The 15,109-nt window shown below is 41.0% G+C and overlaps 1 protein-coding gene across 3 annotated transcripts in view; it reads left to right on the top strand.

Moving 5' to 3' along the window:
- The window catches only part of LOC145358875 (zinc finger and BTB domain-containing protein 7A-like), a 190,958-nt gene that overhangs the window by 154,085 nt on the left and 21,764 nt on the right, over positions 1–15,109 (top strand). For all 3 annotated transcript variants that reach the window (XM_080213235.1, XM_080213233.1, XM_080213232.1), the window contains one exon: positions 6,345–7,499. In XM_080213235.1, the coding sequence (XP_080069361.1) occupies positions 6,355–7,499 (1,145 nt within the window). In that variant the 5' untranslated portion in view covers positions 6,345–6,354. The remainder of the gene's footprint in view (positions 1–6,344; positions 7,500–15,109) is intronic.

Raw genomic sequence — 15,109 nt, 5'->3', positions numbered from 1 at the left:
TACAGGCAGACGATGGTGGTTTGAAGTGTATCGACTTCAATGCAAGGAGCATCAGGAATAAGGTAGGTGAACTTGGAGCATGGATTGGTACTTGGGACTATGATGTGGCCATTATGGAGACATGGTTGGAACAGGGACGGGGATGGTTGTTGGCTGTTCCAGGGTATAAATGTTTCAGTAGGAGTAGGGAAGGCGGTAAAGGAGGTGGAGGAGTAACATTGTTAATCAAGGATAATTTAATGGCAGTTGAAAGGCATTTTGAGGGCGATCTACCTACTGAGGTAATATGGGCTGAAGTTAGAAATAGGAAAAGATCAGTCACATTGTTAGGAGTTTTCTATAGGCCCCCAAATAGTAATAGAGATGTGGAGGAGGAAATGGCAACGCAGATCATGGATAGGTGTGGAGGTCACAGGGTAGTTATCACAGATGACTTTAACTTTCCAAATATTGATTGGAACCTTTATTGGTCGAATAGTTCGGATGGGACACTTTTTGTACCGTGTGCGCAGGAGGGTTTCCTGACACAATGTGGTTAAGCGTACAAGAGGTGGGGCCACATTGGACTTGGTACTGGGTAATGAACCAGGCCAAGTGTTAGATTTGTGGGAGAGCATTTTGAAGATAGTGACCACAATTCGGTGTCCTTCATTATTGCAATGGAGAGGGATAGGGCCATACGGCAGGGCAAGGTTTATAATTGGGGCCGGGATAATTATGATGTGATTAGGCAAGAATTAGGGAGCATAAGATGGGAACAGAAGCTGTCAGATATGGGCACAAACAAAAAGTGGAGCTTTTTCAAGGAACAAATACTGCGTGTCCTTGATGGATATGTCCCTGGCAGGCAGGGAGGAAATGGCCGAGTGAGGGAACCATGGTTCACAATGGAGGTTGAATGTCTTGTCAAGAGGGAAAAGGAAGCATGTGTAAGGATGAAAAAATAAGGTTCAGTTGGGTCGCTTGAGAGTTACAGAGTAGCTAGGAATGAGTTTTTTTAAAAAAAGGGCTGAGGAGAGCTAGAAGGGGGTTTGAGAAGTCTTGGCGGGTCAGATAAAGGAAAACCCCAAGGCTTTTTACTCTTATGTGAGAAATAAAAGAATGACCAGGGTGAGATTAGGGCCAGTCAAGGATAGTAGTGGAAACTTGTGCATGGAGTCAGAAGAGATAGGTGAGGCATTGAATGAATACTTTTCTTCAGTGTTCACTAAGAGAGGGGCCATGTTTTTGAAGATGTGTGTGTGATACAGGCTAATAGGATGGAGGGGGAAGATGTATTAGAAATTTTGAAAAACCTGAGGGTTGATAAGTCCCCTGGGCCAGATGGGATACTTCCTGGGGTAGTTTGGGAGGCAAGAGATGAGATTGCGGAGCCTTTAGCTTTGATCTTTGGGCCCTCGCTGTCCATGGGGATTGTGCCAGAGCACTGGAGAGTGGCAAATGTTGTTCCTCTCTTGAAGAAAGGAAATAAGAATGACCCTGGTAATTATAGGCCAGTTTGTTTTACTTTGGCGGTCGGTAAATTAATGGAAAGGATCTTGAGAGATAGGATTTATGACCATTTGGGAAGATTGAGTTTAATCCGGGATGGTCAGCACAGTTTCGTGAGGGGTAAGTCCTGCCTCTCGCATGTGATTGAATTCTTTGAGGAGGTAACTAAGTGTGTAGATGAAGGTAGAGCAGTTGATGCCTTATACATGGAAGGTGTTTGGTATGGTTCCCTGTGGTAGGCTCTTGAAGAAAGTAAGGAGGTGTGGGATAGAAGGAAATTTGGCCCATTGGATAAGTAACTGGCTGTCTCATAGATGACAGAGGGTGGTGGTGGAGGGAAAATTTTCAGATTGGAGGCCAGTTACCAGCAGGGTACCACAGGGATCAATGCTGGGTCCTCTGCTATTTGTGATTTTTATCAATGACTTGGAAGAGGGGGCTGAAGGGTGGGTTAGTAAATTTGCTGATGACACCAAGATTGGTGGAGTAGTGGATGAGGTGGAGGGCTGTTGTAGGCTGCAAAGAGACATTGATAGGATGCAGAGCTGGGCAGAAAAATGGCAGATGGAGTTTAACCCTGATAAGTGCGAGGTGATTCATTTTGGTAGGACAAATTTGATACGGATTACAGGGTCAACGGCAGAGTTCTAAGGAATGTGGAGGAACAGAGAGATCTTGGGGTTCATATCCACAGATCTCTGAAGGTTGCCACTCAAGTGGATAGAGCCATGAAGAAGGCTTCTAGTATGTTAGTGTTTATTAACAGGGAGTTTGAGTTTAAGAACCGTGGGGTTATGCTGCAACTGTACAAGATCTTGGTGAGACCACATTTGGAATATTGTGTGCAGTTCTGGTCACCTCACTATAAGAAGGATGTGGAAGCATTGGAGAGAGTGCAGAGGAGATTTACCAGGATGCTGCCTGATTTGGAGGGGTAAGTCTTATGAGGAAAGGTCGAGGGAGCTGGAGCTTTTCTCTTTAAAGCAGAGGAGGATGAGAGGCAACTTAATAGGGGTTTATAAGATGATGAGGGAGATAGATAGAGTGGACGTGCAGAGACTATTTCCTCGGGTGGATGTATGTAACTGTTACTAGGGGACATAACTATAATGTTCATGGTGGGAGATATAGGAGGGATGTCCAAGGTAGATTCTTTACTCAGAGTGGTTGGGGTGTGGAATGTACTGCCTGCTGTGATAATGGGGTTGGATACTTTAGGAACTTTCAAGCAGTTATTGGATAGGCACATGGAGCACACCAGAATGATAGGGAGAGGTATAGCTTGATCTTGGGTTCAGTCATAGCTAGGCATAACGAGGGCTGAAGGGTCTGTACTGTGCTATACTGTTCTATGACCACCTGATCCTCAGAATCAGTTGAGTGAACTTACTCTGAACTGCTTCAATTAGTTATACCCTTCCTTAAATAAGGGGACCAGAACACCAAAACCAATACCCACTCCAATTGTAAGAAAATATTCCTACTTTTATATTGCATGCCCCTTGCAATAAGCAACAACATTTAATTTACCTTTCTTATCGCTTGCTGAAAGTGCATACTAACTTTTGTGATTCATGTACCAGGGCATACAGATCCCTCTTCCAGAGTTTTATGATCTCTCTCCATTTAAATATTAAGCTGCTTTTTTTTTATTGTTCCTTCCAAACTTTAAGTGGGCAAGTTAATATTTTTCCATGTTGTACTCCATTTGCTAAATTTTTATCCACTCACTTAACCTATCCATATCCCTTTGCAGACTTCTTATGTCCATTTTACAAATTATATCCTGCCTATCTTTGTCATTGGCAAATTTAGCTACCATACATTTGGTTCCATCATCCAAGTTATTAATATAGATTACAAGTAATTGAGACTACAGTACTGGTCCCTGTGGTACTCCTTGTTGCATCTTGCCAACCCAAAAATGACCAATTTATGCCTGCTCTATTTCATATTAGCTCACCAATCCTCAACCCATGCTAGCGTGTAACCACATGAGCTGTTAATTTATGTTTTTCTTTGATGTGGCACATTGTCAAATGCCTTTTAAGAAATAAGAAATAGGAGCAGGAGTAGGCCATCTGGCCCCTCGAGCCTGCCCCGCCATTCAATAAGATCATGGCTGATCTGTCGTGGCTCAGTTCCACTTTCCCGCCCTCTCCCCATAACCCTTAATCCCCTCTCTTATCAAAAACCCATCAACCCGCTTCTTAAAAATATTTAGCGAGGCAGCCTCCACCACTTCAACGGGCAGAGAATTCCAGAGATTCACCACCCTTTGAGTGAAGAAGTTCCTCCTCAACTCCGTTCTGAACCGCCCTCCCTTTATCTTGAGGCTGTGCCCCCTAGTCCTACTGTCTTTTTTGAGCGGGAAGAGTCTTTCCACCTCTATCCTATCCATCCCATTCATCATCTTATACGTCTCAATGAGATCTCCCCTCATTCTTCTAAACTCTAACGAGTACAAGCCTAGTTTATTCAGCCTCTCCTCATAGCTCAACCCCCTCAACTCCGGTATCAGCCTAGTAAACCTCCTCTGCACTCCCTCCAAGGCCAAAATATTTTGGAAATCTTAAGTACACAGATTTCCTTTTATCCATATTATTTTTACTTCATCAAAGAACACTAATAAATTAGTCAAACATGATTTCCCTTTAACAAAATCATGTTGACTCTGCCTGATTGCATTGAGATTTTCCAAGTGTCCCAGTATAATCTGCTTAATAGATTCCAGCATTTTCCTGATGACAGATGTTAAGCCAAAGGCCTGTATTTCCTGCTTTCTGTCTTGCTCCTATCTTGAACAGAGGAATTACATCAGCTGTGATTCAATCTGAGAGATCTTTCCAGAATCTGGAATTAATACCAAATGATACCAATGCATCCACCAACTCAGCAGCTACATTTTTTTAAGACCCTAGGCTACCATTGCTGATCTGGCTCACCTAATCTATATGTAGATTAAAATCACCCATGATTATTGCTATACATTTCTCGAAAGCTCCCATCATTTCTTCCTGTACACTCTGTCCTACAATGTGGTTACTATTAGGAGGCCTATAAACTAGTCCCCACAAGTGACTTCATACCTTTATTATTTCACGTCTCTACACAAATCTTTAGATCCAAGGTAACCTCTCTCCTGTAATAATGTCACCCTTAATGAACACAGCTACACCTTTTCCTCCCTTCCTGTCCTTCCAAAATGTCATACAGCTTGTTGATTCAGCTCCAAGCCTTTGTCATCCATGTTTCTGAAATCTTATTTGGTTCATATGATTTAGTTTTATTTGAGTGTCAGATTCATCTATTTTTTGATGAATTTTATATACAAAGGTTTTAATTTCGAATTTTTACCATTGTTGCAATCTCTAGCCTTATCTGTTGACGCATTTTTAAGTTTATATTCTCTGACCCTTCCTGCGACACTCTGACTTATCACTTCTCCTATTGCTATCTTGCTCCCTTGCTTTGTCTTTTCTCTTTTCTCTTTAATTGATTACATCTTCCCGTGTTTGTTCCCTGCCCCGCTATTTAGTTTAAAAGTCCTCTCTACAACTCTAGTTGTATGACTTGCCAAAACACTGGTCCCAGCACGATTCAAATGAAGACCAGCCCAATTGTGCAACTCCCACTTACCCAAGCAGTGGTTCCAGTTCCCCATGAATTGAAGCCAATTTCTCCTCCTCCAACCTTTTGAGCCATGCTTTCAACTTCCTAATCTTATTTACCCCACACCAATGTGCTTGTGGCTCAGGTAATACTCCTGAGATGATTACCTTTTCGAGGCTCTGCTTTTTAATTTAAACCCAAGCAGCTCATACTCTCTCAGCAGAGCCTCTTACCTAATTCTACCTATGTCATTATTACTTATGTGGACATGACCACTGGATCCTCCCCCTCCCACTACAAGTTTATCTCAGCCCAGAGTAGATGTCTGAAGCAGCTTTCGGGCAGCAGAGTCACCTGGACTCTCGCTCAAAGCTGCAGAGAATGGTATCTATTCCCCTACTACCTCAACAGTCTTATTTATTCCTTCCACATTATGAATGGCTTCCTGTATCATGGTACCATGGTCAGTTCACTCATCCACTCTGTAACACCCACTTCCTTCCATACAGGTTGCAAGCACCTCTAACCAGTCAGACAACTAGAAAAGCTGAGGCTCCTCCACTTCTATTTTCTGGGTCACTGTACCTGTCTCACTCATGGTCAAAACCTGTTGTCCCTGATCACTAACAAAATCAGAAGACCTGATCTTAAGGGCTGTGACTCCCTCCTGGTAAAAATTGTCCAGGTAACTTTCCCCTCTCGTGATATCTCAGCGTCTGCAACTCAGCATCCAGCTCAATGACTCTTGAGCCAACGCTTCTCAAGCTTCAATCATATCTGTGTCCAGGAACTCCCATATTCTGTAATTGCAATAATCACCTATTCTAACTTCTATAATTTCAGCAAAATTGGGTCTCTCTTAGTGTGCCATACTGCAACCTATTAGAACATTAACAGGTTCAGCTGTGACTCAGATGGTAGGGATCCAGCTTCTGGTTCTAAAGGTTGAGAGTTTGTAATCTAGGCTGGTGCACCAGTACAGTTCTGAGGGGTGCTGTCTTTTTTTGATGGCTGGTTAAATCAAAGCCTGCCTTTTCTGGTGGATGTACAAGTCCCACACCACTACTCGAAGAAGAGCAGGGAGATTACACTTCAACATATTTCATTGACTGTTAAGCACTTACGACTTCCTGAAATTGTGAAAGTTAATATACAAGTGTTTTTTTTATCAGCCGTTTTTACCATTGAATTGTGACCACAATTACGCTGCTAAATCTTTTTTTATTTTGTTTCTCTTCCAGACTTTTGTCCATGAAAATGGCCAATGGAGTAGATGGCCCTATAGGTATCCCATTCCCAGATCACAGCAGTGAAATCCTCAGTAGTCTTAATGAGCAGAGGAACTATGGTTATCTCTGTGATGTTATCATCATAGTAGACGGTCAGGAATTTCGGACCCATCGATCTGTCCTTGCAGCCTGCAGTCAATATTTCAAGAAGCTCTTCACATTGGGGGCCATTGTGGACCAACAGAATGTTTACGAAATAGACTTTGTCACAGCGGAAGCTCTCTCGGCACTGTTGGAATTTGCATACACAGCAACCCTGACTATAAGCACTTCAAATGTAAATGAAATTTTAAATGCGGCAAGGCTGTTGGAGATCCAGTGTGTGAGCAATGTTTGCCATGATCTCCTTGTATCAAATGCCCTGGCCAGCAAGGAGATAGCAGATTATGTAGATCAAATTGATCAGAGAAACCTCCTTAAAGCAAAAGAATATCTAGAGTACTTCCAAAGCAGTCCGGCCAATGGCCATGTCGACAGCCAATGGCCAGGTCTTGAACTGAAAGACCCTCCAAGAGTGCACTTTAAAAATGGAGTTAATGAAGAGCTGGCACAAAAAGTGCAAGGGGTCTATCCAGAAATGGCACCAAATGACCAGCCAACTCAAACCATGGACAAATCCATGCTGTGGCTCAAGAGGGAGGATGTCACTGGCCCTTCATTTTCCCCCTCACAGAATGGAGATTATCCTGACTTCCATCTCCATGAGGAAGAAGGGCTTCTAGAACAGCAAGAGCTGGCTATACATCCAAATTATACCCCAACTGAAGAGATAAAACAGGAATTAAACAAGGAAGATGAGGAGTCCATTTCATCAAGAGCCTTCCTCGAGCAGATTATAAACTCAGTCGATGAGTCATATGACAAGAATTTAGTGAAAGAAGAGAATGACTTTGATTCATACTTGAATTTTTTCAACCCTTCCTTCGAGGGTGAAGGCTACTCTTCCTGGTCCAAAAAGAGCGAGAAAAAAGTGAGAGCAAAGGCATTCCAGAAATGTCCAATTTGTGAGAAGGTGATTCAGGGAGCAGGAAAACTGCCACGTCACATCAGGACTCACACAGGAGAAAAACCATACGAGTGTAACATCTGCAATGTCCGCTTCACAAGGTAGATGAATATAATTTTAAATGTTGTTTATTACCTTGAGTGTTGTCTCTTTTTTTCCATTTGCCTTTTTCTATCTTGTGGCCTATGATAACTTACAGCAGCAACTTTTCAGATTTTCTTTCTCTCTAATTATCAATTGTGGAACTTCAGTTGGCTAAGCTAATATGTCTCAGCACAGAGTGGAGACCAAATCTGGACAATGTGACTCAGCTACTCACTGGATCGACTTGCTGTCAGGCAAGAGGCCAAGGCTCTGACACTGGCTCAGGACCTGGGAGTATTGAAAGATTTGGATCCAGAAATATGGATTTATTTTATTACAATTTATTACAACTGGCTGCCACCAGTTAACACACAAGATACAATCTGAAATGGCCCACAGTATCTATTGCCGGAGCTGCATTAGTAGTTTGCATAACACATTGTGACCATCAATTTAAATACCATCACTGGATTCACCAGTGCAACCAAAATTAATATTTTAAGTTTCCATTGCCTGTCCCAATCGCAATAGCTTTGGTATGAATTCAGGCAGAATGCATCTCACAAATAGTAGAAACAATCGCTAAGGCAGTAGAGTAGTCAAGCACCTTCACAGTAACTTCATTGCCATTAGACCATAAGACATAGGAGCAGAATTAGGCCCAACAGTACGCTCCTCCATTCAATCATGGCTGATATTTTTCTCATCCCCATTCTCCTGCCTTTTCCCCATGAACCCTGATCCTCTTATTAATCAAGAACCTATCGATCTCTATCTTAAACTCAATGACCAGGCCTCCAGTGTTAATTGCATTAACAACCTAAGATTGCAGTGTTAATGTAAGCCAACTTACATTAATAAATATACCATATTTAGCCATGATTTGAAGATGCCGGCTTTGGACTGGGGAGGGCACAATAAGAAGTCTCTCAACACTAGGTTAAAAGTCCAACAGGTTTATTTGGTAGTATGAGCTTTTGGAGCGCTGCTCCTTCATCAGGTGACTTCCGTGGTGTTATAAGACGACTTACTATATTTAGTCAGACATTAGCAAACTAGCAATCCTAATGCTGTGGAGAAATGGGTTCAATTCTCATCACATTTTAAACTTGTTCGACCAATAAATCTGGAATAAAATGTTGCTCTTGCCAATAATCATGAAATTACCAAATTGTCATTAAAAACCCATCTTGTTCATGAATGTCCTTCGGGAAAGCTGATCTGCTGTCTTTGCTGCTCTGCAGTTGCCCTTTGAAATGGTCCAGCAACTGAACCACTACAGATAAGTCAAAATATATTCACTACCAGCTTCTCGAGGAAATTTGAGATGGTCAAGAAATTCTACCTTGTCAGTGACACAAACATTCCAAGGACAAATAAAAAGAAAGTAATATGGAAATGTACAAAGCACAACAAGAGGAAAGTGTTATTATAGCTATTCACTGATTACCAGATGAAAACTTGTTAGATTTGTTACAAAAATCTATTGTGTCCGCTAACAGAATTCCACAATAACACTGACAAAGTTTAGGGCACAGATTTGAATAAATCTACTTTGACTGGAGGAATCATAGAATGCTTATAGCAAAGATGGAGGCCATTCATTCCGAGATGTCTGTTATTCCCCTGATTCTTCCTCATAACCCTGCAAATTTTGATTTGATTTATTATTGTCACATGTATTAACATACAGTGAAAAGTATTGTTTCTTGCGTGCTATACAGACGAAACATACCTTTTTGTAGAGAAGGAAACAAGAGAGTGTAAAATGTAGTCATAGCTAGGGTGTAGAGAAAGATCAACTTAATGCAAGGTAAGTCCAGTCAAAAGTCTGACAGCAGCAGGAAAGAAGCTGATCTTGAAGCAACTGGTACGTGACCTCAGACTTTTGTATCTTTTTCCCGAAGGAAGAAGGTGGAAGAGAAAATGTCCAGTGTGCATGGAATCCTTAATTATGCTGGCTGCTTTGGCGAGGCAGTGGCAAGAAGAGGGCGGCATGGTCGCACAGCACTGCTGCTTCACAGCTCCAGGGACCTGGGTTCAATTCCCGGCTCAGGTCACTGTCTGTGTGGAGTTTGCACGTTCTCCTCATGTCTGTGTGGGTTTCTTCCGGGTACTCCGGTTTCCTCCCACAGTCCAAAGATGTGAGGGTTAGGTTGATTGGCCATGCAAAGAAATTGCCCCTTAGTGTCCAGGGATGCGTAGGTTTGAGGGATTAGTGGATATAACTTGTAGGGATATGGGGGTAGGGCCTGGGTGAGATTGTGTTCGGTGCAGACTCGATGGGCCAAAGGGCCTCTTTTTGCACTGTAGGGTTCTATGATTCTAAGTGTAGACAGTCAATGGAAGGGAGACTGATTTGCATGATGGATTGGGCTACATTCACGACCTTTTGTAGTTTCTTGGACACAGCAAGAGCCATACCAAGCTGTGATTCAACCAAACAGAATGCTTTCTATGGTGCATCTGTAAAAGTTGGTGAGCGTTGTAGCTGACACGCCAAGTTTCCTTAATCTTCTGAGAAAGTAGAGGCTTTGGTGGGCTTTCTTATTTATAGTGTCAGTATGGGAGGACCAGGCCAGGTTGTTGGTGATGTGGACACCAAAAAACTTGAAGCTCTTGACCCTTTTCCACTTCGTCCCCATTGATGTAGACAGAGGCATGTTCTCTTTTACACTTCCTGAAGTCAATGACAATCTCCTTCGTTTTGTTGACATTGAAGGAGAGATTATTGTTGCTGCACCAGTTCACCAGATTCTCTATCTCATTCCTGTACACTCTCATTTTTGAGATCTGACCCACTATGGTGGTGTTGTCAGCGAACTTGAAAATTGAATTGGAGGGGAATTTGGCCACACAAGGAATTTTTTCTTTTCAGATAATGATCCAGTTCTCTTGTTGAAAGCCTCAGTTGAATCTGCCTGCACTACACACTGTGGCAGTAAATTCCTGATTATAATCACACGCTGCATAAAAAAGGTTTTCCTTATGTAACCTCTGCTACTTTTGCCAGCTACCTTAAATCTGTGCTGTTTGTTAATCTTTCCACAAATGGGAACAGTGTCACTCTATTTATTCTGTCTAGATCCTGTTATGATTTTGAATATGCCCATTAAATCTTCCATTGACATTCTGGTCAAAGAGAACAGTCCCCACTTTTCTGATCTTTCTACATCAATGAAGTTCCTCTTCCCTGTAACCTTTTGTGTCCTCTTTAATGCCTTCACATCCTTCCTTAATTGTGGTGCCCAGAAGTGGATATAATACTCCAGTTGATGCCACATGAGTGTCTTAAAAGGTTTATCATGCCTTCTTTGGAAGCAATGCTTGGCTGCATTGTTGAAGTAGGTATTCACAGTAGGCCTGTATGGGTGATTGTTGTGTTTTTGTGTTTTTTGATGCACCTTAAAAATAGTGTGTACGTCACACTTGAGACCAGTATGTGGAACAATAACTTGCTCTGGTGCACATGCAATCCCTGAAGGTTTATCAGTTGCATTAAGGAACAACTTGTACACTGGATTTTACAACAGCTGGTTTAATATAAACAGGTCCAGTTGGTTTTTCTACTGATATCACAGAGTAGGACAGAACATTTTCAGTTAATTGGTATTCAAGTGTGTGAATTGTAAGATCAAACTATTGAAATATTGCACAATATTCCCTTTTTTTCTCTCTGTGGTAATGTTTACAGCTTAACTATTTCAAGAGAGGACAATCTAAGAACCATTTTCAAGAGGACATTGAGTAGCATTAATCACGGAAAAGATTTTATTAATGTCTTATTCCTTTAATTGTTTTTAAATCACGCCCTGATTGCTCCCTATAGTATTTGAATCACTCTAGATGGAGCAGTGAAGCAAATACTGTGATGATACTATGTCCTTAAGAAATATACAAAAACCATATTTCTTGTAAGGGATATGCTTAGAATGTAGATCTGTTTTGCAGGTTGCTGATTTGTCTAAGAAATCTTTTAAAACTAGTAGCTGGGAGGACAGGATAGGTACGTGAAGTTTAAGCATGGCTAATGCCTCTGTGTTTACTTAGGTTTCCCCTGAGGGTTTCAGAGTAGAGTTTTGATTGATTAACATTTGATGTTAACTGTTTTGCTGATTAATTTTAAAGAGGGGATTTAAATCTGTAAGAGGAATATTGCTTGAAGTGGAAAGTCATGTGCTTAATAGAAGGAGCTTAGCTTGCAGGAGAAAACAGAGTTTTCCCCTTTTGTTTTTAAAACAAGCAGTTAGTGCCTGGTTCTGAAAGAAGCAAGTCTCGCTCGCTAAAGGTTGTCTGAAAGCTCCAAACCTGGCACCTGTGGGCCTGTGTTTTGCTGACCAATTTTAAAGAGGGGGTTAAGTCTATAGGAGGAATAACTCTTGAATTGGAACCCCGGGATAGACATTGTATCTTGTCATGTTTAAGTATTATTGAATTGTTGAATATTAAGCTAACTCATTTGTTATAGTTAAACTGTATTAATTAAATTTTGTTCTGATAAAAGCTCCCTAGTTTGTGAATAGAATGCGCCTGGAGTTAAACTTCATAGACCCCAACAATTTGCTATTTTGGCATTAATGTGGGGATAAGTTAACTTCATCATATACCTTGGAGTTTCTAAGCTGATATCCTAACAATGCATTATTTACCTCAGTAACCACAACTTAATGACTTGAGTTGTGGTTACTGAGGTAAAGAATGAAGAAATTTTGCCAAATGAAGAAATGCTGGTAAAATCTTAGACCAAAATAAATCTGCTAATCAAGATCAAGAAGAGACTGTTGGAATTTCTTGGGCATGGAATAAGAAATAATGAATTAAGTCATCTGGTGCTGATTGGAAAGATAGATGGTAAAAGAGTTCAAAGTAGACAAAGAATGATCTAAGATTCTCACAAACTGGATGAATGTACCATAATGAAGATGATCCATGAATTCAGAGCAAGATTGATCCATGGTTGGCAGGTCATGGTACCTGAGGGGGGAGAGAGCAATACCAAATCGTCACGAGCACTAGGGAAGCAGGCAGGAAAGAAAAAGATCCAAGAGAATTATCACCTATTGTCTGCTCTCCTTGTTACATTATTTTGATCTCCAGCTACTTCTATATCACTAGACCAGAAAAATAAGGATGAGGAAGGTGATTTGGCCAATCATAATTTTGCCCATTTTAGAAAACCCTCCACACTCTCAATATTGTAATTTCCTCCAGGTACAGATTTAGGGTGAATCAACAACTCTGAGATAAGAGAAAATTGAATTTCAATAAAAATGACCTATTTCCAATCTGAGTCTTGGAGTCACTTACAAATCCTTCTCCTGTCTCCTCCACCTCCCCTCCATCAGTAAGTGCAAAGAGTTCATGGATCACTTTGTAACACAAGATCGAGACTATTGGATCAGCTGACTCTGCTGCTTTTTTCCCTTCCACTAGCCTACAAAGGTTCCACTGCCCTAGCCTGAAACACTCATTTTTCTAATTTCTCGCCATCTCTCCATGTGCCATCTCTGAACTCACCTAGTCCATAAGACCCACTTCCTTTTCTCTTGACCCTATTTCCACTAAACTATTTATCATCCAAGTTCCACTTCTGGTGCCCATGTTGACTGATATGGTTAACAAATCTTTCTCATCGGATACTTTCCCTCTCTCCTTTTGAATCTGCCATTAATCATCTCTTTTAATCAAACTACTCACCAACCTTGTAAGCTATTACCTGTTCTGTCCGAAATCCTTGAACATGTCACCCCTAATTATTTCCATATTTGAATCTCTGCAATCAAGTTTCTGCCATTGTACATGTTCTTATTAAAGTCTTATTCCAAGTTCTGATTCTATTTCTCATCTGCATAGTGCCCCTCAACAATATTGTCCAAAAATACAACATTCATTTTCATATGTATGCTGACAACACCCAGTATTCCTCTTCCACTGTTGCTAAATTATTAAGCCACTTGTCTCCATATCCAGTACTGAATGAAGAGAAATTTCCTCCCATATTGGGAAGACTGAAGCATTATTTTCAGTCCCCATTCCAAATTTCATTCTGTAGCTACTAACTGTCATCTTCCTGGCAGACCTGAGTCTGAACCAGGCTATTCACAGTCTTGACGCCATATATGACTATGATTGAGCTTTTGCACATTCACTCAGTCCACCTATTTTCCATGACATTATCCGACTTCGTCCCTGCCTCAGCTTATCTGTTGCCCATGTGCTTACAAACACTAAGTCCCTTTCACCTATTGCCCTATGTGCTTATGATGTACAATGACTCCCAGTCAAGCAATGTATTGATTTTAAAATTGAGCCCTTGTTTTAAAAATCCCTCTGTGGCCCACCCCCTCCCTATCTCTATAGCCCCACAATCCTCTGCTCATCTAAGTCTGGCCTCTAGTGCATCTGATCTTAATCCTTCAAATATTGCTGACAAAACTGCTAAGGCCATAAACTCTGGAATTCCCCTCTTAGCTTCTCATAATCTCTACCTTTTTCTCCTTTAAAAAGCTCTTTAAAACCTACATTTTTGACCAAGCCTTTCACCATCTGCCTACTGTCACCATACATGGCTTGTTGTTTAATATTGTTGTATAATATTCCTGTGAAGCACCTTTTATCATGTTTTAATATGTTAAAGGTGCTGTAAGTAAGCTGTTGAGGAGGTTTAAAAGAGGGTCCCATCAGTCAAGAACAAGTTATCTGGAAAAGGAAGCAAAATGGTCTGTAGAGTGAGTTCATTCCAACCATTTGAACATAACCCTATTTGTGCTTGCTTTGGTCAATGCATGTTCAGGAGGGTGGTGATGATAGGAAGATAAGGCAAGATAGTAGAATGGTAGAAATTAGAGAAAGGGAAATTTTAAAGTGTTTTAAATTTCAAAAAGCCAATTTTGATATTTTGTTTTAAATTTCTGGCCCGAGAAAAGCCCAACCTGTGGTATTACTGTTGTCGTTCCCATCAAGCCTGACAACAGTAGCTAGACTGGTTAATATTTTGATCTCTTAGCATCTCTGTTAAGAATCAATCAAGGATCGGATCTTCAGGTCCCACACACATTACTGTACAGTAGCAGTTTCCATCCTCATTTCCTAGAGTTCCCACAGGACCTTAGTTTTACTACATTCCAATTTTATTAGATTGCAATCTATCCATTCTATTTTGTCCTTGGTTGCAACTCGCCAGAAGTTCTCCTGTATTTCATAGTGCTCGAGATACTTTTGAAAGGACTTGTCTTACCCATAGAGGAGCATTTTGTTTCATCAGCTCAGAATAGACAATCTGTTGTTTTTTAAATTTTAATCAGCCCATTCCTTTTCACCTGCACCAACATGGTCTTCATTGGGAAAAGTTGCAAGTGTTGGCATTTGGGAGGGCTTTCTGTTCACTTAATTGTATGTTAATAATTTGGATTTCAACTTAGATGAAATAATATCCTTATTTTCATTCTATATGAATGGGAGAGAATAATCCAATAATTTGGAGGACCAAAGGGATATAGGAGCAGGGTGGGCAATTGAGGTGAAAACTACTAGTGCTAAAGAGGATAAACTCCAACCTGGACTTGTTGGGCTGAAGAGTCTGATTGCCCAGAGTCAAAAGATTATGGATTAAACCTTGCTCCAGAAA

The sequence above is a fragment of the Carcharhinus amblyrhynchos genome, chromosome 26, assembly GCF_965287045.1.
Source record: "Carcharhinus amblyrhynchos chromosome 26, sCarAmb.v2.hapA, whole genome shotgun sequence".
Classification (NCBI taxonomy): domain Eukaryota; kingdom Metazoa; phylum Chordata; class Chondrichthyes; order Carcharhiniformes; family Carcharhinidae; genus Carcharhinus; species Carcharhinus amblyrhynchos.
This window is presented reverse-complemented; position numbering and strand designations above follow the sequence as displayed.